Source organism: Musa acuminata, chromosome BXJ1-9 (genome assembly GCF_036884655.1).
Source record: "Musa acuminata AAA Group cultivar baxijiao chromosome BXJ1-9, Cavendish_Baxijiao_AAA, whole genome shotgun sequence".
Classification (NCBI taxonomy): Eukaryota; Viridiplantae; Streptophyta; class Magnoliopsida; order Zingiberales; family Musaceae; genus Musa; species Musa acuminata.
The window spans coordinates 45,456,644-45,481,088 of NC_088335.1; the positions used below are offsets into that span (position 1 = coordinate 45,456,644).

The 24,445-nt window shown below is 35.5% G+C and overlaps 3 protein-coding genes across 4 annotated transcripts; 1 reads left to right on the forward strand and 2 right to left on the reverse strand.

The window, feature by feature from the left end:
• Window positions 1–228: 228 nt before the first annotated feature.
• Window positions 229–3,335, reverse strand: LOC135593781 (gamma-glutamyl peptidase 5-like). Its single transcript, XM_065084050.1, has 4 exons — window positions 3,018–3,335; window positions 764–919; window positions 518–685; window positions 229–405 (listed from the first exon to the last, which is right to left on the reverse strand). The coding sequence occupies exons 1-4, from the start codon at window positions 3,333–3,335 to the stop codon at window positions 298–300; spliced, it is 750 nt and encodes a 249-aa protein (XP_064940122.1). The 3' UTR covers window positions 229–297.
• A 5,322-nt stretch (window positions 3,336–8,657) lies between these two features.
• Window positions 8,658–12,468, forward strand: LOC135593780 (uncharacterized). Its single transcript, XM_065084049.1, has 5 exons — window positions 8,658–9,112; window positions 9,185–9,318; window positions 11,157–11,304; window positions 12,009–12,115; window positions 12,206–12,468. The coding sequence occupies exons 1-5, from the start codon at window positions 8,827–8,829 to the stop codon at window positions 12,245–12,247; spliced, it is 717 nt and encodes a 238-aa protein (XP_064940121.1). The 5' UTR covers window positions 8,658–8,826; the 3' UTR covers window positions 12,248–12,468.
• A 4,461-nt stretch (window positions 12,469–16,929) lies between these two features.
• LOC135593782 (threonine dehydratase 1 biosynthetic, chloroplastic-like) lies at window positions 16,930–23,887 on the reverse strand. Of its 2 annotated transcripts, XM_065084051.1 has the most exons (9): window positions 23,376–23,887; window positions 22,672–22,851; window positions 22,278–22,547; window positions 20,850–21,056; window positions 19,225–19,473; window positions 19,072–19,145; window positions 18,781–18,898; window positions 17,618–17,752; window positions 16,930–17,385 (listed from the first exon to the last, which is right to left on the reverse strand). In XM_065084051.1, the coding sequence occupies exons 1-9, from the start codon at window positions 23,841–23,843 to the stop codon at window positions 17,245–17,247; spliced, it is 1,842 nt and encodes a 613-aa protein (XP_064940123.1). In that variant the 5' UTR covers window positions 23,844–23,887; the 3' UTR covers window positions 16,930–17,244. The 2 variants fall into 2 exon arrangements, with proteins under 2 accessions (XP_064940123.1, XP_064940124.1); XM_065084052.1 differs by lacking the exons at window positions 18,781–18,898; window positions 19,072–19,145.
• Window positions 23,888–24,445: the final 558 nt, after the last annotated feature.

The following is a 24,445-nucleotide window of genomic DNA, read 5'->3' on the forward strand; positions in this document are numbered from 1 at the left end:
ATTATTACCAAACTGTTCAACAGCTCTGTGTAGTGTCCCTGATATGTTTGTTTGTTCTAAAAAAAGGGAAATTTTTTGTTTTGTTTTGTTTATGTAAGTTTGAGATGAGGTAACTATGAGATGAATGATTGACACAGTAGTAGCAATGCCATCAACCCATGCATTACTATGAATTCTTTCATCAAATAGAGGTTACATCCAATACAGGAGATTGAAAAGGGTGAGCACTCCACACTCCTGTGGAGCTCAGTTGAGATTAGATCTGCAGTTCCATGTCCAATCCAAGAGAGCCTTTAGCTACCATGAAAGCTGCCCCGTGAGAAAGCCTCTGCAGAGCCTCTTCCAAGCCTCTCGGTCTGGTTCTTGTGCTTCTAAGCTTGCCTTTGCTGTCTCAGCTTGACAAGCCTGCAAAGGCTACAAATCCATTAGCTTTCAACACAATATACATGGAATCAGAAGTGCTGTCTTTTGGAGAGCTTGGTTTCAGATCTCATTTTGATGGCTGTGAGACTCTCACCTGAATGAGATTACGCTGGAGGAGGCGATCGAGGAGGTGGCGGAGGATGTCCTTGTTGTACTCAGGGTGGCCTTGGATGCCCATCATGTGGTCTCCGTATCTGAACATCTCGACGCCGGTCTTCTCCGAGCAGGCTATCACCTCTGCATAAGGCGGCGGCTGCCACACCTGCGCGGCAAGCAGATCATCGTCAGCATGGAAGGAGGACACTGCTTGCAGGATGGATCGTGCTTCTTCTTCACAGACCTCGTCTCGATGGCACTCGATGATAGGGAGTTGCGAGGGGATGTGGAGAGAAGAGAGCAGCTTGTTAGCGGAGGGAGAGAGGTTGACGGAGGTCACTCCGATATCCCATCCCTTCATGGCTCTGCCGGTCTTCCCGCCCAAAGCCCTGCTCAAAATCTGCCCAAGCAGACATCACTGTCAAAGGATTACTGAAGAACACATTGATCTCAATAATTTTACACTATAAATCTCAAAACAAATAATATATACTATCTCATATCAACTATCTTAAATTTTTTATAAAAAATATTTTAATTTTATACATTAAACTAGGATAACAGTTGACAAACAAAATATTATTCATGTATAAGATTAATATAATAAACTTATTTATATTAATCTTTAGATATATATACTGATTAATATTTTTTTTAAATCCAAAAGAAATAATAGTATCAAACTTAATATATCATTATTTAATTTTTTAATCATAAATAGATTTCTTAAGTTTGTAAACCTATTTTTTTTTTCTTTTTTTATGAATCATTTAGGTTATTTCATGTTGTCACATGCAACGCCCAACCCTTAATCGAGCTATTGTCATGACACACTCGATGATCGTTGCCCATCGTAATCGTTGCCCACCGTAGGGCTTGCGATCATCTGATCGTGACATCATAACAATGCCTTCTCTTACTATAGTCGCTTGTTACATAATACCTTTAGTGTTATTATCGATTGCCTGCACTACTCTCCACAGAGTCACTACACATAATAGTAGCCTCTGCCCAACTCGGTACTATGCTATTAAGGGTAGCCACCTTTGGTCGTAACAACATGTACAACATGCAATAACACCTCACCCCCTTGTCGATGACAACAGTAGTAACAACTCTCATTGTAGCACCCAACGTCACAAGATCATCACCCTCGACCACCGCTAAAACCAATATAAATCAATTCTGACGGTTGAGATTCTATGATGTGATTTCCTATGACATCATTGACAATAGTCCATGATACCAACCGAATGTACGAGGAAATCTTCATCTAGACGATTAGGACTAATGGTATAAACAAAATATATCAAATCATCTTTCACAAGCCAAAGACAATTATATATACAAACATATTTAAACTTTTTTAATCTAAGGTGTTTGATTACAAAACAAAATAACCTAGCTCTAATACTAATTGTAAGCATAAAATTATAAGCAAAATAATTTTAATACCAGAAATCAAATATCCATGAATTAGATATTAGATGTGCATATCTTTCGATACCATTTAAAAATCTTTTCTAATATGAGAACACACTCTGTAATTCAATCCGCAAGCAATAATATTATAGATCTATAAGATGAAAAAGATTTTCTCTCTCCTTTCTTCGTATCTTTCACAAGATTGATGAAATTAGATTAAAGAGAGACAAAAATAGATTTATAATCTCATGTCATATTATGTTATTACATGTGTATTGATATCCTAGAAGGTCCTACCTATTTATAGATGAAATCAGAAGATCTATGATAATTAATTAAGAGAGTACCTCCCATCAAATATATCTCCTAAAAAATCTTATTATTATTAAAAAAATTATTAGTTAATAACCGTAATTAAAATTTAATTAAATTTATAATATATTTTATTCAATCAGATAGTATCATATAATCTAATACAACTCTCTCTCTCTCTCTCTCTCACTCTCTCACTCTTATTGCCCAATCACATCAAAGTTGGGTGTCGAAAGTATAATAAAACTGTGATCTCTATTTAAGGAGGAAGAGAACAAACATATCAAGTTGCAAGTACCAGGAAGCTTTAAGCGGAGGGGAAGTTTCTTCCTATAACCCACTTAATGGAGTCCACTAATGAGGTTGCGAAGAGGTCAACCACGTAAGAAAAGGTCCTCTGCCGACACTAATTGCACTCAAGCTGCATTCGACAGAGGATTGTGATCAGAATATGATGATCACATGCACCTCTCTTCATCTCTGTGAAAGAAGTGATAACGAAGCAGGTTTACCAGCTGAGACCAAGTGATTTGACGGACACAAAATGTGCTGTTCATGCATTGTAATCCCTTCTTCTTCATTCACTTAATCAAATGCATATCAGTTTTACGATACTCTGATCTATAAAACATTGGTCTTTAACAAAAGAAGTAGAAAACGATTTGGAATGCAGAAACCCAAACCTACAAATCTCTGTTCGTTTAGGTGCAAACTAGGATAACTATACCAAAGTTGATTCCCTTTGACGAAGAAGAGTGTACCTGGTGACCGAAGCAGACACCGAGGACCTTCTTCTTCATGGAGTCGAGTGACCTGAGGAAGGAGACGAGGTCGTTGATCCACCGGTCGTCGCCGTGGGCGTCGCTGCAGCTGCCGGTGATGACGAACCCATCGTACGTGTGCACGTCCGCCATGCACGGCAGCTCGCCATGCATGGCGCGGTAGACGTGCCACGTCTCGTCTTCCTCCCCCAGCAGCCCCATGAACACCTTCAGGTACCCTCCGTAGGCCTGCTTCACGTGCTCGGACTCGTCGGCGCAGAGTATTACCGCGAACTTCCGCGTCCCCGCCTTCTCCATCCCTCATCCGTTTTCCCCCGTCGTCTCCCTTCTATAAATAGAAGAGATAGAGAGAGGAACAGAGTAATGAGAGGAGATACATAAAGCTCTCATTAACTTTCTTAGAAAAAACTCTTTCACAAAAACAAATTCTCACTCAATTCAAATATTCTCCCTACAATTATCATTTCTTCTACATATGATCACTATCAAATTCCATGATAAGATTGGATCTTCAAGAATTTTCTTCCACACATGATTAAATTTGGTTTACTTCTTCAAGCTCTAAAAGTAATGTTTCAGTCTTGTGCTTCATTAGATGTAGAAGAAATGTCTTTTAGTATTTACCATTGACAACATTATATGCAACAAAGCATCTACTTTCTTTTCATGAAGTTAATTGGGACTTGCTGTAATTCATCTGATATATCTTATATACACATCAAAAAATGCCTGATCCATATAAATCATTCACATAATGTCCAATCCCCCTAACTTAATCAAATGAACTTTCCTTGTTTACCACTGTCATCCAATGAGATCCATAGGCAGAAAAAGAAGAAGGTATTGAAGCTAAAAGAGTATCCTTATATCTGTGGAGGCAGTGCCCAAGTGCTTGAACCCTTAATTGTTCTTCCAAGGAGGAGCATGCAGAGAATATATGACCAATAATTTTGTTTTGTTTCACCCTTATTGCTTTAGAAAGTTTACCTATAAAAAAATCAGCACTCAAGTCATGTCATCTGGTAGAACAGACCTCTTGCCAAGCATCACTTCCCTATTCAAACATCAATGACAGTACTCCTTATCAGAACATCATGTGTAGAATCCTTACCCTGTTCTTCATTTGTTTAGATTACTCCTATGGATGATTAGATGCTAAAAAGATGCAGTAATCCAGCCATGGATGTTAAGCATGAGAGGGTGCAGGTGTAGTAGCTGTTGTGGTCTTTTAAGTGGCCCACTCAAGTACTATAATAGGATTTGCTATTGAGTGGAGGAATTGTGTTTTACATAAATGCAGACAAAACTAAATGCATCAACTTTTTATCTACAGCTGCATTGTGCCTCAAAATGACACAATCTGAGACTCTTTTTGAGTCCTAGATTGAGCTTTGCAGTTGAGAGGACAAAAACATTACAGATAGCTTTGATCACAACATCTGCAGAATTCAGGATATGTTGGCATTTCAGTCATTGGCTAAACAAAAGAAATTTGATCATGAAGTGTGTGTCTGGGGAGATAACTAAATGCCATAGAAGGATTTCATTGCCACAACCTGAAGTTATCATGAAACAGCTTTACATCATAACAAAAGTTTAGTAGAAAAAAGTATCCTAATGGCCACACCACTCAGAAAATTTCTGTTTTCTAGGCCTCCATCATGTATAATTTTGCCCATGTACCAACTAGTTCAAGCCAGAGACATAACATGGTGGAGTAAGAGGAGAAATCCACAATCTCTGAAGACAAGCATATGTAGTGGAAATCACTGATATCAATGTCCAATCATAGAAGAAAAGATCCAAAACTCATTCCACAGAGATGAGGCATGAGGACAGCTTCATCATGGTTGCGTTGTCGGCATAATGGCTTAAAGTGGAAAGATCTTACAGGATCTCATGGAGTTGCTACAAACCTTACCCTTTTAAATTAATGATAGTATTGAGTAGAGATCTCTCATGTTGCAGCCACTGGCACAATAATCACTTGCAAGTTGCAGTTAATAGCTACATTGTGTTTGTCATTTGCCACCACCATTCCAATATTGAAGCAAACAAAACATTGGAATGAAAAGAAAATTAAAGCAAACAAAAAAGATTTTTCATGTCGGCTGCCAGTAATCCAAGTTGTTCTGTAAGCAAGTTTCACAAACCATCATTGCCTTTCAGGTCTTTCTTACATGTGCATGCATTGATTGGAAGATCCATTGCCCTTCCTGCAACCAAACTAGTTTATCTGTTATTATGAAAGATCTGATTTGTTCCACAATCAGGTCTCTTATCTGAAAAATTCTTGAGATGGTAAAGAAGGTAAGATATAGTTGCGAAAACAATGGAGATTGGATTCAGAATTCTTCCTTGCTTGTTGAGGTGTCAGAAATGAAGAACATCTTTAATACTAAATTAGTCCTTTTATGATTGAATACTCTATGATGGTTATGTGCAATAATTTGCTTTATTGATGTGCTATCATAGTCATTGAGCCTTGTTTAGGTATTCCTAACTAGTCGAGGTGTCGTAAACTAAGAACTTTAAATCTCAAAGATATTTGCTTTAAAAGTCTTCCTAATTGATCGAGACTTCTTAAAGTAGGAACTACTTTAAGACTAAAACTTGACTGACTTATTCATGTATGAAGACTCAAAGATGGTTGTGTACAACAATTGTCATCAACCATTGTTGAAGTCTAAACCAGGAACTTCCTTAAGACTAAAACTCAATTAGTTTCTTCATGTATGAAGACTCAAAGATGGACATATACAACAATTTGCTTTGGCAGTCATAAAGTCTTCCTGATTGGTTTAGGAGACTTAAAACTCAAGAAGCTCATTCATGTATGAAGACTCAAAGATGGTTATGTTCAACAATTTGCTTTGTCAGAATGTGCTATCATAGTCACCAAGGCTTGTTAAAAGATCCAATCAGACAGCACACAGATCACAACCATCCAAAACTCTTCAAATTGGCATTGCCTCTTCTGAATCTGCCATTAGAGTCACCACAAGTTGCCAAAGATTTCCATTCACTTGCATAACACAACCCGATAAGACTCTTTTGCTTGAAGATGTGCTGCCACTTCCAATGATGTGCATGTCCACCAAGATTACACAGTTGCTAGGGTCTGATGACCTTTAAAGAATCTACCTTTCCATCTGTTCAATCTATAGAGACTGTGTGAAGTTCTAGTACATGAGCATGAAGCACCCATTAGTATAAGACTTGTAGCTAAACCAACAGAAAAAAAAAAAGTGGTACCTAAAAGTTGAAAGAGATTAATAGAAATCAAAGCTCTTAAATGGCTTTTACTTACTAAGAACACTATTTTCTAGGAAGAAGAAGCATTTCCAAGTTCTTAAGAAGATTGAACCAGAGACTTCAATATAGAACATGACACCTAAAAGTCAGAAGTTGATTGGGTGTATTCTATATAACATCATTGAAGAAGAATGCAAGAGCAAAGAAGACTTCTCCTTGGGAAGTCTGACTCAGTCTCCAAAGCTTACAGGAATTAATCTGAGTTCAAAATTTAATGATTCTTAATCAATTTGACTCTTGCATGTATCCACCTACTCCAAGTAGATATCTTTCATGATCAATTTTGTTTTTGGAAGTTGAAAGTGATCTTTACAATTGAAATGCTGGATGATGAGATGTAAGATTTAGATAATAGAAGAGTTATATCCAAGCTCAGGTAACCTGCAATATCACACATGATGCTTGGTTGAATGTGATGCTATCCAGAGCATAATTTAACAGGAGTTTTACTGATGATCCAAGTGTGGAATGTCCGATCAGAATTTATATTTTTTTTTGGGCATTGGTAGACTACTGGTAAGAAATTTGGATTTAATACTACGATAAAAGGGAGATATATGGATGCTCAGATCATAGCAGGAAAATATATATAGTTCATCTTATTATTTTATATTGGTGTATTGATTGATCATCGTATGATACATATCAAACTGTATCGATGTACTGATATATGATACGAAGGAATGTATCGAAAAATCAGTATGTACTGTCCATATCGATCCCCTATCAAATCGATACGTATCACCTATACTAGATGATATATTAACGTACGATGAATCTATTATATTGTGACCATAAGATCACCTAAATTTCATACAAAAATTTAATATATCTTATTTTACATTATGCAATCTATAATTGGCTCAAAATACTCCATTCTGACAATTTTTTTGGAAGTCTGATGATCTCAGGCAATTTGAAGTAATAAAGAAAACTAAGTGGAAAAAATAGCATTTCCAGCCTTTAAATATGTCTAAAAATAAGAAGATTTACCAGCCTTTGGCATTACCTCTTTCAAGAAAGAAGACACCCTAGCAAAGCTTTCAAGCATGAATTCCACAAAATCCTCAAATTTTTGTAATATCTTTGGGTAATCACATCAACCGAAATAATCACCTCTAGCCCTTAAAACTCTCTGTTCTTGCAAATCACAAACCATGGCAATGAGCCTGTGAATTTTACAACACCAAAACTTGAACTCATTTCTAAAGTCAACTTAGGCAACTAAGTATAGATGTCAAAAAAATTATAATTATTTTTATTTTCATAGATTATTACATAATTATTAGGCCATATATTCGACACTTCACGTAAACACAGACTCATACTCCGATTAGTATAATATTATGGAAAAAATAAAATTGGGCACCTATGAATTATTCATTATATTTCCCATATCACTATCCAAATAATAATCATTGTCCAAAACTCGATTTCAAATTCTTAAGCGGGTTAAATAGATACGGCTACACAAAAAAATTCCGACCCGCTATCAGCCCTATGATCATTTGATTTCTTCCACCTCTATAGATTTCTTGGGCCTTAAGCTGTCATCATGTGGCCCACTAAAGACATTGTGGCCCAAGTACCACTTACTGTGCCGGTTCGAGTTCGAAACGAACCGGACACGATCGATTCGATCGCGGTCGACCCAATCCTATCCGATCTTGATCCAATCCCCCAACGTAGGGTTCGTTTGATCGAGCCACACGTCTAATTGGATCTCTTTCAGGATTCAATTCAATCGATGCAAGAAGAATCCATCATATTCCATTCGGTGGCGCATTCTTGTCGATCTGATACCGACGCAATATGATTGGAGGACTTGCTGTCTTGAACTGTGGAATGTGACACACACTGTCACCAACCCCACAATAATTGCAAACTTTAGGAATATAATATTTCTTTTTTTGGTCGAAATATAGCGTATATATTTTGCTCAAATATTAAGTTTCAAAAATATTATAATTTTAAAAGATATTTTTTAAAAGGGATATTAATATATAAAAATATAAAATATATAAATTTTCTTTATAAAGTTATAAAGAAAAGAAAAAGGACAGAGAGACTTCTAAACTTAAAATTAAAAGGATGAATACAAAATCACTATGGAAAATATATACTTTCACAAATATATTTCTTATAAATAATGTAGCAGTAAAATGTCAACCAATAACATCAAAAGGATATATATGAATATGTTTTAATTAAATGTCAACCAAAAAAAAAAAAAAAGAAGACCGAGAGATGACTACTGCCATTCATTTATTTGAGTGGCTTTTGGAGCCACCGAACGGCTCTCTTCTCTGCTCTTCTCCTCTCATCACGCTGCTGCCCTCTCTGCCATCTCAAGAGCCCTTCACATTCCAAGCCCCCTCCTATATACTCTCTGCCTTCATCTCCCTCTTCCTCCTCCTCCTCCTCCTCCCTCTCCGACGACTGCGCAAGGAGAAGGAAGGAGAGAGAGAGAGAGATGGCAGTCCAATGGAAGCCGAGTTGTTCTTTGAGGAGCCCACGTGCTCCATTACTGACACCCTCTTCATCGTTTCCATCTTCACCAGCTTCCATGCCGCTCCTCCTGCACATGGCAAAAGGAAGAAGCGGGCTCAGCTATCGCGGCCGCCGCTTCGTCGTCCGGTCGAGCAGCGGAGCCGGCAGCGGGAGTCTGGAGAGCGGATGGCAGCGCTGGTGGCGGCCCCCGGAGAAGGGATTGGGGACGTCCGACGTCAGCCTCAGCGATGTCCTCTGGCCCTCGGCAGGTGCTGCTCCTCCTCGTGTGATCTTGTGATGTTGGGAATGGCGCGTGGTGGTGAACGAATTGGATGCCGCAGGTGCGTTCGCAGCGATGGCGTTGCTGGGGAGGTTGGATCAGATGGTGGCTTCCCGGGGCCTGTCCTTCACCATTGCTCCTCTGGGGGCTGTGTGTGCCGTGCTGTTCACTAACCCTAATGCTCCTGCTGCCCAGGTTCGAATACCTCTTGCTCTTGCTCAGTCACTTATGTTGCAGATTATTGGCATACAACAGAGTTCTAAGCTGTTGGAGGAGGTGACTAATTCCTTTGGTTCTCATGATCACGAGTGAAATTTGTTTCTCAATTTCCAATATGTTCTATGGAGGAACACCATGAACTGGCTCACAAATGAATAATTGGAAGCCCAAGTAGCAAGATGCTTGGATAGGGAATCAGCAAAGAATTGACAATGGATGTTTGTGTTGTCTACAAAATGTAGAGTAAATAAACAGAAGCACATTCTGAAACTAATAGAGAACTTGATAATCTGGTGTTTTGTAGATAAGGATTGAACAATATTTGAAAGAGGGATTTCTAGTTTTTCTTCTTGTTGTTAACAGAAACTGTGCAAATTTCCTAACCTATTTTAATGTAAGATATCCACTAGTGTATTAGCTTATTGAGATTGTACTAAATCTCATGAAAACATTTGGCCAACAGAGAAGATTTCTAAAATAGGATGTAAACCACTGGCTTGAATGGAGTGATTTCCACCCAAAAATAATCAAGAGGACTTGTAGAAACATAGGAAGGAGCTTCATTTTACATATTTTGTTAAAGATTAAAACATGATTACTGGCAGATTGCATTTCAGACGAAAGTCAAATGTTTTATGGGCTTTTTAGGAGATATATATAGGAGTTATTATCAACTGCAGTAATTTGCATGTGAGATGAGGTTATGTAGAATTTGTAGCTCCAGCTCTTGGCTATAAATTTCTGGGATTTTGACTTCCCTATTTGTCTTTCAGAAACAACAACTTTGATAGATTTAGTACCTAAAAGTGATGCGGGGCAAATTTAGTCCTTGGAGGATCACTGAATTTTGCTAAAATTTTAGATTGCAATGAGGTCTATCACAAAAGCCATAAATATGTAGTCAATTATTGCATTAGATGTAAAAAAAAGTGTAAAAGAAATTAATAGAAATCCTGATGGAGGGATTTAAGCTTTTGTGAGTAATCTTAAGGTGTCACCTTAACTTGAAAGATTAAAATACTAGCTTATAGGCTGAGTAATTCTCGTCGATGTAGAATTAATGACTCTCGTTGTTGTCAATAGTGAATAACATAATTTCTAGATTTTAGTTTAGCAACATCAGTTAAATTTAGAAGTAAAATTATACATTCCAGCAAAATAAAGTTTAACTTGTTATTGTTCAATGGGTTGAGTAAAAACATATCTGAAACCATGGTTTTAAATCTTGATAATGGACTTGTGCCGATCCCTAGCTGGATCAGTATCAACTGGTATGAATCAGGTATGAAACCATGGTTTTAAATCAGACACATTTTTTATCAGCAATACCAGTCAACACCGAGAAGAGGGCAGGAGGATGAGAAGGATAATAGGAGGTAAAAGGTGGGTTGAACTATTCAAATTCAAATATCAAAGTTCAAGGTTTCATATTCTCAAAGGAACAAAAAAAATATTCCAGGTCCCATAAAAGACAATTCTGTACCATCAGCTGTTCCTCTTGGCGTAACGAGGTTAACATTTGCTTCATTCAATTTGATTTGCCTATTTGTTGCACATTGTATGTATGGTAGAATTAATTGAAGTTAAAATGAATAGAAGATCCAAGACACTAAAATGGTCATCTTTGTTTCTGAATTCCTCTATTAGAATAGTAAGTCGATAACTTTTTTCCTTTAAATTGTCTAGCTTTAACATGATTATTCTACTTATCAAGTATCATGTGAGAAATGCCTGTAAATTTCACAGGAAGTAGATATTCTATTTGTTCTTTAATCACTATATGATGATTAACTCTAACATGAATTCTGGTACAGAAGTACAACGTGTTCGTTGCTCAGATTGGTTGTGCAGCATTTGGGGTACTAGCTCTAGCAATATTTGGGCCAGGATGGTTGGCAAGAGGAGCTGCTCTTGCTGCATCTATGGCATTCATGATTGCGACTGGAACTACCCATCCTCCAGGTAAAACCTTATAGTGACCATGTGTTCCATATTCCATTTCTGTCATTACAGAAGTAAGATTGTTCTGTGTCAGCTTTCACAAACTAGACTTAAGCCTGGTAATCTTGATGCTTAATTCGGCTATGAACAAATTAGGTCAAGTTGTCAACCTATTTCAAACTATTTCCAGCACCCTTTTTATAAAACTAGATATAAAATGTCTCCTTACTGATCAATAGGAATGATCAGGTTTCGAAACAGTAGTTACTGATATGGTTTCTATGGCTCAAACATTGGTCATTCAAATTACAAAGGAGCAACTTTATCATGGTACAAAAGTTTGTCCTTCAGGAAAGAAAAAGAAAAAAGAATGCATGTGGTAATTCAAAAGTCTTCATAAAGTTCAAGAATGAAGGCCTGGGGTAGAATGCTTGCCATTTCGTTGTCGTAGTTTTCATGCTAATTTTAACTCAGATTTGTAACGAATTTCTCATGGTAATACATTTATCCAGAATAACTTACTGCATTTAATTATGTTAGTGTTATATATCTTGTCATGATATGAAGTTCACTTCATTTGAAGTATGCTGTATATTTACCTGCTACCGCACTGGAAAGCTAAGGATCCTCCCCGTTTGTGAAATATGCTTACTTATCTATGATTTGTCATTTATTATATCTTGGTAACTGATATTTTCTTTTTCTACATCTGCTTGGAAATGCAGCTGCCAGCTTGCCTATCTTGTTCATTGATGGTGCCAAGTTCCATCATTTGAACTTTTGGTATGCCTTGTTCCCTGGTGCTGTGGGCTGTGTTTTTCTATGTTTAATTGTGAGTATGTTTCCCCCCCAAATATTGTGAGTATGTTCACAAACAACCTTCTCCAGCCTTAAGTGATCCATTTAACATGTTCTGTTGCAGCAAGAGATGGTGACTTTCCTGAAAAGGAACTGCAAATTTTGACAAGAGGGAGTATGCTTTCACAACTCTCGTGTTCAGCCCACAGCCCTCTTTGTCATCTGTATCTTATCTTTCCCATTGACTTTCTCTGCCATATATCCAATTGAAGTCAATGTTTCTGACATTTTGTGATCTTTTTTCATCCTCTTTGCCAATGTAAGATGTCAAATTGAAAATTATAATATATCAGGAATAAACTGTCAATCATCCGGTTAAAAGATTTACATAGATTTTCATCATCCGAGTGTGAAAAGGGTCTTTTATATTGTCAATATCAGTCTCAAATACAGATGAAAAAGATGAAAGGTTACCATATGTTACTAATAGTCGGTATAAAATTATATAAAATCTTATGAACATAGATTTGAATTAGTTTGAGTATAGGGCCAGATCATCGTTTGAAAGTGATAATGGACATTTTTACCACTTGGGTGTTTCGAAAACATTAGGGTGTCAAGGTCATAAAATGCTCGAGGTGTTAGGTGTTCGTTCGAGCAAAATAAGATATATTAAAATATATAATATAATTAATAAATATGATTATATAAATAAAAATATAACATTAAATTAAGAACATTTGAAGTATCAAATAATATTATTTATTTTTTAATAATAAAAATATTAAAATATTTAAAACAATAAAGTTTTATATCAACTTTAATCATCATCGTAATCAATATTCTTATTTTCAAATATATCATCATCCTTCTCTTCTTCACGTACACTTTTATAAAAATATGTTTTCTCACAATAGCAAAAGATGAGCTTAAGGCTTTTGTACTTATTTTTTCTTTCGTTTTCTTTCGTTATTTATCTTGTAATTATTTGTAATTCTTCAGTACCAAAGACTCTTGTACTTATTTTTTCTTTCGTTTTCTTTCGTTATTTATCTTGTAATTATTTGTAATTCTTCAGTACCAAAGACTCTTGTCACATCTCGCTATATCAAGTTGTCATCTTCAAATACAAGCTCGTCTTTGACATTTTACAAGTTTGCACTCATTTCCTCGATCAACCACTCATTTGAATGTTTTATAATGAGCTCGAATCAATGTTCTTTTATAAATCATAGCGAGCCTTTGATGCTTGATAATGTTTTGTATAAACAAGATCATATAATCATTGATGCTCTAATCAATTTTTTCTCTTTGTGTAAATCTATCATATCATATAATTTAAAAATATATTAATATATTTATCTAAAAAATAATTAAAATAAAAATATTATATGATCCTTATATGCTCAAAATACTCCAATTTGGCTTATAACTCGTAACACTATATATCAAAATATTATATGAATCTATGCTGTAGGTTTGAGATGAAATTTTTAAATAGACTATCATTTAGCTATAAAATTTATTTTATTATTAACAATAATATACTATATATGATATTAATAATATAAATTTATTAATACCTAGAGATGTAGTTGTCGTAGATTGAACGTATATTAAAATTTTAAAAAGACCATCGACATTCTTATATAAGGATAATACGTATGATTTTATCTTGCACCTCGAGACTTGGAACTAATCTTGCACCTTGATGCATGAAACTAATTTTGCATGATGCATTTATAACTTTTGCATCAAACTTAATATATGGGTTCTTATAAATGAATTTGGATACATGTAATGGGCGATGAAATTGATAATTTCATCTTTCATCGCAAATATTTTCTTATTTTTTTCTTCATTTTCATCAAAAGAACATTTGAATTATCTCCTTTGTTCTATCCATGGCTTCATAAATATATATTATTATAAGTTTTTTTTATCATCTATCAACTGAAGGACTCAAACATGAGAGCCCATTACTTTTAATATATAAATCATAAAATTCCAAAAAGATGAGATTAAGATAAAATCATTGACATATTTTCTTTCACTTCTTTTGCTCATTTGCTTGTCATCCATTTTTCTAAGATAAACATATTTTTCAAGTTATGTTTTTTACAATGCTCTATAATGTTAAGAATAGCAAATCAAGTGAAATCATGTCTCACCAATTTTTTGTTATTTGTGAATTCTCTCATCATATTCAAAGCCCGTATATGATTATAAAGAAATTCAATGACAAAGATTGTACTTTCTAAAGTATTTTTAATTTTAAAATTTTTTTCAATCTCCTCTAACATTAAATCAATACAATATGCATGAAGTCCAATATAAGTCATTTTTTTGTTTCAAGTAATTTATCTAAAACAAAAGATAACAAAATTAATAAGACTTACAAGTCATATAGTTCTTCCATTCAAATTGGAGTATAAAGTAATTAAAAGATTAAAAAGTTTAAAAGATAAATTTTACCGACTAACACAAAGTTGCTTCCATTGTCGATTATAATTTGATAATATTTTATTTATCAATTTATTTCATAAACTTATCAAGCATCTAATATATTTATTCTCTAGATTTTATAAAAAATGATGCATCTATTTATTTCATAAACACGATTCCTAAAGAATAGTTGATCATAAAATTAATTATATTCCTATGTCTCTTGTGATCCAAGAAACTGTTAGAACAATCATGTCTTACTCATAATTCTTTGTAACTCTTTAATAATTATTTATATAATTTAACTCTTTTTTCAATAATGAAACTCACAACTCAATAACTTGGAGGTTCTAATCTCCTACCATATCTTCTAATAGCTTTAATAATCTCCTTAAAACTATCTAAATAATAAGTACCAAGTGAAAGGCTAGTCTAATAGAAGTGAGCAATGTGTTGAATTGTTCTTCCTCTTGTTTCCTTATTACAAGAATCACTTATATATGTTTGTCTTAATTTTACTCCTACTTGCCCTTGTTGTTTTTGTGCTGCTTGATACATATATATATATATAAGTCTATCGGTCCCTTTTTATCCTTCTTAACAACCATAACTTTTTTTTATTTTCTATCATATACACTTTTCCCTCTTGGATTGATATTTTCATAATAATCTTCTTCTTTATCATCTATAATATGTTCAACATTATCTTTGGGTAAAATCCTATAAGATTCATTCCTTTGTAACTTTTTTTAATTATATAAGCTAGCAGCTCTTCTTTTACATCAAGTAGACACTTCTTATAGGCTGATGTGTTCTTAAAATTATCTGGTTGATGCTACTTTACACGAAAAATATCACATCTAATAATCTTATCATAAAAGATTTAAGTAATTATATTAGGATTTTTAAGATCATTTAGATAATTGTATTATTTCTTGATTTTTTAAAGAATTTTTTAAATTTCTTTGTACATTTATCATTAATTTGGACTACCTAATAATAGTTCTAAATAAATAGAGATTAGCAATATTAAAATCTAAATAGAGATTGCTTTGTATAGTAGTTAGAGGGGGAGAAAAGAGTCATCGATAGTGAAAAGTGAGGGAAGGAGAGGGTAACAGTGATAGAGGAACTTTTGGACGACGACGGTGGTAGCGAAGGAAGTTGTAGACGACAACAATAGTAATAGAGGAAGCTTTATATGACAGCAACAATGGCGAAGGAAGCTACGAATGGTAGCAGTGGAAGCTGCAGACGACGATGTCGTGGCAGAGGAAGTTCTAGAAGTGTTCGTTGGTCACGGAGGAAACTACAATCCTCTCCCTCAAAGGTGGAAGCAACAACGGTGGAAGGAACTATGCATGAAAGCTAGGCCATCATACTCGTCTATCGGTGACAAAGGAAGCCTCGATCTTGTGTATTGGTGATAGAGCCAACGATAAAGGAAACATCGACGACAAAGGTAGAAGCTACATTAGGGTTACATAGGAGTGGGTTTTGTGAATATAGAAAGTAGCTAGTTGGTTCGATTGAACCAGACTTAAAAAGTTTGATTCGATTGTTTCATTTGAACCGAACACTCGCCCAAGATGCCTAACACTTGGGTTCAGGCCAACGCCCAGGTGATACTTCATTAAAGCATGTCGTTTGATCAAAACTTGAGGTACTCGAGCCTCGTCTCACCTCACCTAAGCATCTATTTAAACTTCTGATCTCAAATAATTAAAGCGTTCAACTTTTATTTTTTTTTTATTATATAATTTGTTATTTAAACAAAATTTACAATTTATGACACTTGTTTCTATCTCCATGGTTGTGTACACCAACATATTATTTGAGCGCTGTCAAAGATAAAAAGATCATTCTATCAGTTCTTGCAGATGCTCAACTCTGGCAAATTCTACTGAACTATAAAACTTCAGCCATTTCTGCTTTGTGGCAGAAATCATCATTAATTTTTTATCCTTTCTTTCCAGTAAACTAAACTGAGATAATGTAGTGAATTCTTCGGAAAAAAAAATAGTGAATTCTTCACTCTATAAAAAACGTAACTTTTTGACCCCAAAACAATAGATAAAACTTCAATTCAGTTATGTGCAATCTCTAGTGCATTCATCTTTCCATCTAGTAGAAGTTTGTGGGTTGATGGCTAACCAGCTGAATGGCATTTCTATAGACAGGAAGAATGTTTACATTAGAAAGTTTATACTCATTTCTAGCTTGGACCAATTAGACGACATAAACAATAAGCACCTGTTTCTGTTTCCTAATAAGCTTCTCACATGTAAACAAAACTACTTAGGCCAATAATATAAAGTGACTGAGAAATTGATCAAACAAAGTATATTCAAGGTTTGAACGGAAAGATTTAGGTGACAATGTCAACATTAAGTGTACTAAAGATACAAAAGAAGCCAGCCTTCCTGTAGATTTAGAAATACCAGAAGATATGAAACTACAAGATCCAAATCAAGAACTAAAGATAACTGCAACAGCAAACCACACAAGGAACAATTTTGAGACCAGTAGATTTGAAACTACATGACCCAAATCAAGAACTAAAGATAACAGCAACAGAAAAGCATATATAGAACAATTTCAACAAGCCAGAGTCCCCCCCTAGCATTTGATAAGCTTTTTCACAAGGAAACTTCTAATAGAAGCGGCTATTCATGATTCGTGGTGTAGAAATGGCGCAGGTGTCTAATTTATTAATTATCACTGCATCAACAGTCGATACGCCTCGTTGTTCATCTCATATGTAAACTCATATCCAAGATTCTGAGCTCCAATCTTGAACTCTTTCATATCGGCCTTAGGAACTTGGATGCCGACCAACACATTTGCACCAGTCTCACCCTATGAAGCATAGAAATCAGAAGACAGAGGAAATAAATATAGTACTCCTTTGTTCTTAATTTGAAAAAATAACCGAAGGAGAAAAATAAAATATATGCTCTGATCTTTATATACGAACTTAAACCCATGTTAAATCTCTCTTGGTATGCATATCCCAGTGTGATGTCACTGATATGGCAACTCTACAAAATGAATAAATTAAAAAAGAACCAGATGATGCAAAATAACATACCTGTGCTCGATAATGGAACAAGCTGATATTCCAACGTGGGCTAAAGGAGTCCAAGAATTTCATTAGAGCTCCTGGCCTCTCAGGGAAGATAAATCGGCAAAGTAGTTCATCTTGAACATTTGATCGCCCTCCCATCTGAAATGAAGTCAGTAAAAACAGTGTTCATGTTGATTACCACAAAGACACCGGCATACACAGAATCTTTTACTGTAATAATTTGATAGAGATGGACAGACAAGCAATTAGATTGGTGCTCTTTCAATGTTTGTAATGCATGTAGTCATGTTTTGGCTCAGTGCGTTGATGCCAAATGTTGGTTAAATTGGGGGACAATAAATATACTGAAATCTAATTATCAGGTCGATTCCTTTTCTGTTCATGGAACTTGTAGAAGCTCATATCAATTCTCAGTTGCCCTACATGAATGGTAGATGAAACTAACTGCTTTTTCAAAAAATAGAAAATTGAGAGGCAAGAGTCTAGATTTTTCTAGATGAGGACCGAGGCATTGGAAGTAGGAGCATTTTAAATTAGAGAAGAAGGGAGAAGAACAACGAGAAAATGAAGAACATTGAGAATGAGAAAGAGAATACTAGAGAGGGTGATAAGAGGAAGAGTCACTGTTGATCACTAACATGATAAATCAAACTTGCACAATCATATGAGCTATGCTTTTGGCAAGGCCATACTTGCTAGCTACTGCATGTACAGATGGAGTTGGTCCACAATTCCCTCAAAATGAAGCTATTTCTTTAGCGATGCGAAAGCATGAAGACATAATCACTTTGATGTTGGATATTCGTATAGTTGTATATGCACAGAGTAAACACACTTCTGTACATAGCAAACATTTTGTGCATTATCAGTATCTTCATTTCTAAAGTAAATATCATATAGAAACTTGTTAATTTACATGATAAAGTGTCATGTCAAAATTAGTGTCAGATAAGTCTGTCAGTTGCAAGCCCAATCCTAGTATCCAATACCCATCTAAGCCAAAATCACACAAAAAAACAATAAACTAAAAATCTGGATGCATACAGGCATCAAGAGAGGCGAGCTAGCACAATCTGACAACAACCATTATGAACAATAAAAACATGTATTTGTAAATTCTAATAAGATGGTAGATGTCAAAATATTCCATAAGGCAAGAGACATACAAAGTATCGCAGATGATCTTTTGCTAAGTCATCATTGGTGAGGTTAAAAGTTTTAAGTTGTGCATGTTCCATTCGATGTATCATTGCTGCAAGTTCCGAGTCAGTATGAACACCAACACTGCAATAATGTATTTAAAAAGCTTTGATAATACAATTATTATGATAAGATATAAAAGGAAGTCTAACATGATAAAGAAAACTTCAGAAAGGTCAAAACAGAAAAAAGTGAAAAGAAAAATAGTTCCAATCATTTTAGAGGTTTGTTCATACAAGCATCAATGCAAAACTTGCCTATAAAGAACAAGAGCATATTCTTTACGTGAATCATATCTGTACTTGAACTCTGTAATATTCATAGGGCCAACCTACAAAAGTTCATACGATCAAAATCCAAATTTCATTCCTGAAAAGAAAATATTCATGAAGTGAATCTATCAAACATACCAGTTTACAGAATTTTTTAAAACTCCCTTGCTCCTCCGGTAGATGAGTTGCCAGAACAGCCTCGCGTTTCCTACCAACATCAGCTAGTTCAGTTACCAGCCTTAGCCTATCAAAATTCATGTTTGCCCCACTAGTTATTGCAACAATATTCTCATCTTTCAAACCATAGTATCTGCAGTAGGCTTCTGCACCAGCTAGAGCGAGAGCACCAGCTGGCTCTAGTATGCTCCTTTTCTCCTCAAACATATCCTGTATTGCAACAAAGACTTCTCAAAATCCAAATTAATCTCTGTTAATTTCTACCACTTTACAAAATTGCAGGAGGGTGCAAAATTCAATATCTACAAGAATCTAACAATTCAAAAATTAAGAAAGCCCAAAGCCTTAAGACAACAGTTTCTTAAAATGTTCACTCAAAACATTATCTTGAAATATTATCACTGTTGGAAAGCATTGTGAAACTGTGTTATGTATCACCAAGAAGAATCATTGATCAGCCATGGATAGATATTGAGGAACAAACTCACTAACAACCTTATTAGAGTCCCTTCCGTTTTTGTTAATCAAATACCACGACTGACATAGCATAACTATTGCAGAATGTTATGCATAGAGAATTATGTATTTAACTACAAAGAGCTTCTCATAAAAAACTAATAAAAGCCTCAGCAACATAGTCCCTTTTCAGAAGTATGGTTAACCAAAATAATCATTCTAAATTATCTTATGCCATTAAGCTTCTGGATACAAAATTCTATTTTGCTGACAGAGAAATCATAACCTTCTACCCACCAAGAAGCCAATAAAATTTTGCAGCCTCTTGTAATACAAGATTGCACATACTATCTTGCTTATCCAACGGAAGGTTCAAATTGATATGACAATGTATTAACTAGTCATTCGTATTGCATAACAACCATTGAGCTTCTACTGATATAGTGACAGTTTCACTTTCATATCAACATAAGAGGTTTAAACCAAAAAAGGCATGACCATTTAAACTTAAAATTCATGGATTGTTGAACAGTTTATCTTCTCTCTTAATAGAAAAAGAAATATGCAAGTTTCTAATTTTCCAACAATTTTTCTTTCACATTAATGGTCCCTAAGAAATGAATATGAACTCTGAATAAGATTAATAAAGAAATAATAGAAAATAGATATTTTCTGCAAAATGAATGAAACATTTACATCAACTTGTCATGGCATTGAATCCTCACTATTTGGGTTGTTTTAGGTCCACCAATCATCCTTAGCAATTCATATCTTCTTATGTTGTTTCTGACACATTTTATATTAATCTCCCTATGCATAGCATGGAGCTTTTAATTTGAATTGACTCATTTCTCCTTAACGATCTATTTAGTGGTCTTTTTGGAGGCATGCAAATTACCATATTATGATGATGGTAATTAAAACACACAATCACATAGAGATACAAGAGAAGAATTATTAGTAGCAATCAAAATTACAACCAAATAAAATATACTAGGAACATGTTCTTTAGTGCAGAACTTATTGTCCCTTCTATGGGCTAGGACTCAAGGATCAGTGGCACAAAATCCTAAATGCTATGGGACGGACCTATTAAATCAATGAACAAGAGAAATGGAATAGAACTTCACCTTTATAGATGCACAAATAGCATCACGACTAACAAGAACCACTCCATCAACAAGTTCCCTGCACAGGCGAAAAGTTTCTTCTCCAACCACTTTCACAGCCACACCATCTGCAAATCCTCCCACTTGCTCTAGCATGATCCTCTCCCCATGATATAGAGACAATGCCATTGCATTTGCATCAGAAGGCTCTACTCCAATGATCTTTACCTGTTGAGAAAGCTCAATTAAATGAACATCTCTCAAGGAGGATTACTCACTTTATTCTAATTTAATTTAATGATATAGCAGTTGTTTCATCCCTTCTAATCATGCATTTCATGTTTAAAACTTAATATGAGATTAATAAGGAAAACTAAGTGCATGAGACTCATACTTCTACCAATATGAGATCTGAGGGTCAATATATACAACATTCTCCTGCAAGCAGACAGAATATTTCTTAACTAGAATCCAGTCACCCAGTTCACAAAATGAGTGACCTTACCATGGCACTAAGGCTTACTAGAGGAAAAATTCACTACAAAGGTAGTTCGAGCAAACACATTCTAAAGCTGCTAACTTATATAATAAAATAACTATATTACAAGGTAAGAAATTTAAAGACCTGACCATGACTTAATAACTCATGAGAATGCATCTTGTGGATCACAGTCAAACTGAGATTGATGGCCATGACTCAAGAACAAGTTCTATGCACATATACAGAGACATTTTACACTTCTATAAAAGTAATTTTCAGAAAAAGAAAACGAGTTGTTTGTCTTGGAAGAGTTTACTGGAAAGTAGAAAGAAAACAAATAAAAAAATTTTATACTATGTCATTTAGTTACCAAATGTTCAATTTTTAATGAGTGATTTTCTTTTGATAATCACCAAGTACTTAATTTAAAATAAGTTCAACAAAAACAGAAATACACAAAATATATCCAGTCACTATCACTTCTCATCAGTTACAAACACATTTTCTACAACATTTTCTATGAAATAATTGAGGATTACAAATATAGAACCATGCCTGATGGTTGCTAATAAAACCAAAAATAATTTATCATGCAAAACACATACAAGATTATCATTTATCATTATTCATTAGTTACATTTACATATTCTCATTCACTTTGTACAAAATAATTATGGATAACATATACAGAACCATGCTTCATGTTGCTAAACAGACAAAACATAAATTATTACAAATCTCTTGCTCAATGAGTGCAACAAAATTATGGACTGTGCCAAAACTAATAATATATTTTCATTACTCCATTACTAAAACACAATAAAACAAAAATCCATATATTTTGTTAAAAAGATCAATACCCATCTTGAATGCTTCTTCACCAATAAGTTTTTCAAAATTTTGTAGCAATCTGAAATGGAGGATAAATGCAGTTTAAGTAACATAGAGATTTACCACCATGCACAAACCTCTGGGCGAACCCGTTTTACATAAGCAGCAATTCCTGCTATCAATCCACCACCTCCAACTGGTACAAATATTGCATGTAGTGGACTACTCATTTGGCGAATTATTTCCATTCCGATTGTTCCCTGGCCTGCAATAACATCATGATGATCAAATGGAGGTATGAATGTCCGACCCTCCTGGTCTCCACGTTGCTTTGCATGTGACTGTGCTTCATCATAAGAGTCCCCCTTGAGGACAACTGTTGCACCTAATCTCTCAACGGATTGCCACTGAAAGGTAAAAATAATGTACATCCAATAATACAAAAACCAAGAAACAAGCACATGAAATATGACACTTTTTTCCAAGTGGCCATTGTAGAAAGAAGCGATTAACATTCAGGCATGTAGAAACCTTGATTTCTGGCGTTGTCACTGGCATTACAATCACTGCATCACAACCTAGTCTCTGAGCAGCTAAAGCAACTCCTTGGGCATGGTTTCCAGCCGATGAGCAGATAACACCCCTATCCAATTGCTCCCTTGGAAGTTTAGCCATCATATTGTAGGCTCCTCGCAACTTGAAGGAGAATACCTGCATATTTAATATGTATGTCACTAACAATCAATTAAAATATTGATTGAAGAACATATCAACGCATCTATATTGAACTAACCACAAAACATATTGCAAAGTAAGTTCATAACCTCCCGTGGCTGATTTACTACAGCCAGATAACTGAAGAAAGATGGGTCATTACCATATGTCAGTCGTCAAGAACAGAAAGCTAATTGGGAAAAGGAATAAAATGGCAATTCGGTTAGATTCTATGAAACTAAAGGAATAATACTGATTCAATCAACCAACAAAAGAAAAGAATCTCTAAAACCCTATCTTTTCCATAATCATGCCTACATTAAGGGCAAAATAGATGCAAAAGGCACTTGGTGGCTTGAGATGAGACATTAGCCGAAGCATCTGCCACATCGCGTCCAAAAATGAAAGTAGGAAACATCGATCAAATAACCACAATAAGGTCTATAAGCAAAACACAAAAAAGGAAGAAGGCACCTTTTTAGGCTTTCAATCAAATAAAAAAAGGATTCCGCAACAGTTACCGGCTGCAAGTCCTCTCTCTTGAGCCAAAGATCGACCTCAAGCCTCGCCGATAGCTTCGGCGCCAGCTGCAGCGGCGACTCGATCGCCACATCATAAACCCTCGACGTCAGTATACTCGTCAGGTACTCCATCGGATTCAACGCCCCGTTTTGACCTACATCACCCGGTGGCGGCAGCGACAGCTTGGTCTTCTCGGAGATGCCACCAAGGGAGCCGCTTTCGTACTGCAAAGAGTCCACCGAGACACTCTTGAGGGGTGGGGCGAGAGAGATCGCCTCCGGCTGAAACGTGTGAGCCGACGACGAAGACGAAGGCAGGGCATTAGCAGCGACGAGTGGCCCTCTTCTGACACCAGCGTGGGACCCCGGAGAATGGTGGTGGAGGCGAAAGGAGGCGGCGGGTGGGGCAAGCCTCGCCATCGCCGGCAGCCGAGGCGGCGGTGGGCGTGACAGGGCGAGGGACTCCATCGCCTGGCTTGGGTTGAGTCGGGGGGTTTCATTTGATGGCGATTTCTGGGGGTTTATGACATGAATGAAGTCATCTAATTCAGACATTCGTACCTACCCGCTAAGATACCTTCTTTTTATTAAAGAAACAGTGGGTCCGGGTGACCTTCGCGGAGCTTCCTCGTGTACGTCATCTGGGTGCAACGAAACGGTTCATGTAAGTATGACAATTCGGGTGGGCCCGTTGACAACTCTTCCCAGTCGTTGACTAAAACTCCGACTACATGCATAAGATCATAATGCACGTGCAACCTCACGTGTTAGTAGAAATATTATACAACGCTGTTTTACTCGTAGTTTTCTTCACATGGTTATTATATAAGCAAATTTGAAACAAATATAAGATTTAATCTTCAAATATTACGGAAATGAATTAGCTACTGGAAGTAGATTTTATGTTTTTCTAAATTTCATAAAAAATCTTTTTAATCTCAATTATAATTTTATTTTTAATAAGAATTCTTTTAGTGAAATATGATATTCTATTTCTTTACCGTCGTTCGAATTTAACATATTGTCACAGATAAAATTATAAAGTGATTTATGATGTTTAGAATAATTAT

Coding starts and splice junctions, on each gene's coding strand:
- LOC135593780 (XM_065084049.1), top strand. CDS start 8,827: ATGGCAGTCCAATGGAAGCCGAGTTGTTCTTTGAGGAGCCCACGTGCT. Junction 11,305..12,008: donor TGGAACTACCCATCCTCCAG/GTAAAACCTTAT, acceptor TTGGAAATGCAG/CTGCCAGCTTGCCTATCTTG. Junction 12,116..12,205: donor GTGTTTTTCTATGTTTAATT/GTGAGTATGTTT, acceptor GTTCTGTTGCAG/CAAGAGATGGTGACTTTCCT.
- LOC135593781 (XM_065084050.1), bottom strand. CDS start 3,335: ATGGAGAAGGCGGGGACGCGGAAGTTCGCGGTAATACTCTGCGCCGAC. Junction 920..3,017: donor GTGTCTGCTTCGGTCACCAG/GTACACTCTTCT, acceptor CTGCTTGGGCAG/ATTTTGAGCAGGGCTTTGGG. Junction 686..763: donor TCGAGTGCCATCGAGACGAG/GTCTGTGAAGAA, acceptor CTTGCCGCGCAG/GTGTGGCAGCCGCCGCCTTA.
- LOC135593782 (XM_065084051.1), bottom strand. CDS start 23,843: ATGGAGTCCCTCGCCCTGTCACGCCCACCGCCGCCTCGGCTGCCGGCG. Junction 22,548..22,671: donor TGACAACGCCAGAAATCAAG/GTTTCTACATGC, acceptor TTTACCTTTCAG/TGGCAATCCGTTGAGAGATT. Junction 18,899..19,071: donor TATGCTCTTGTTCTTTATAG/GCAAGTTTTGCA, acceptor ACATTATTGCAG/TGTTGGTGTTCATACTGACT.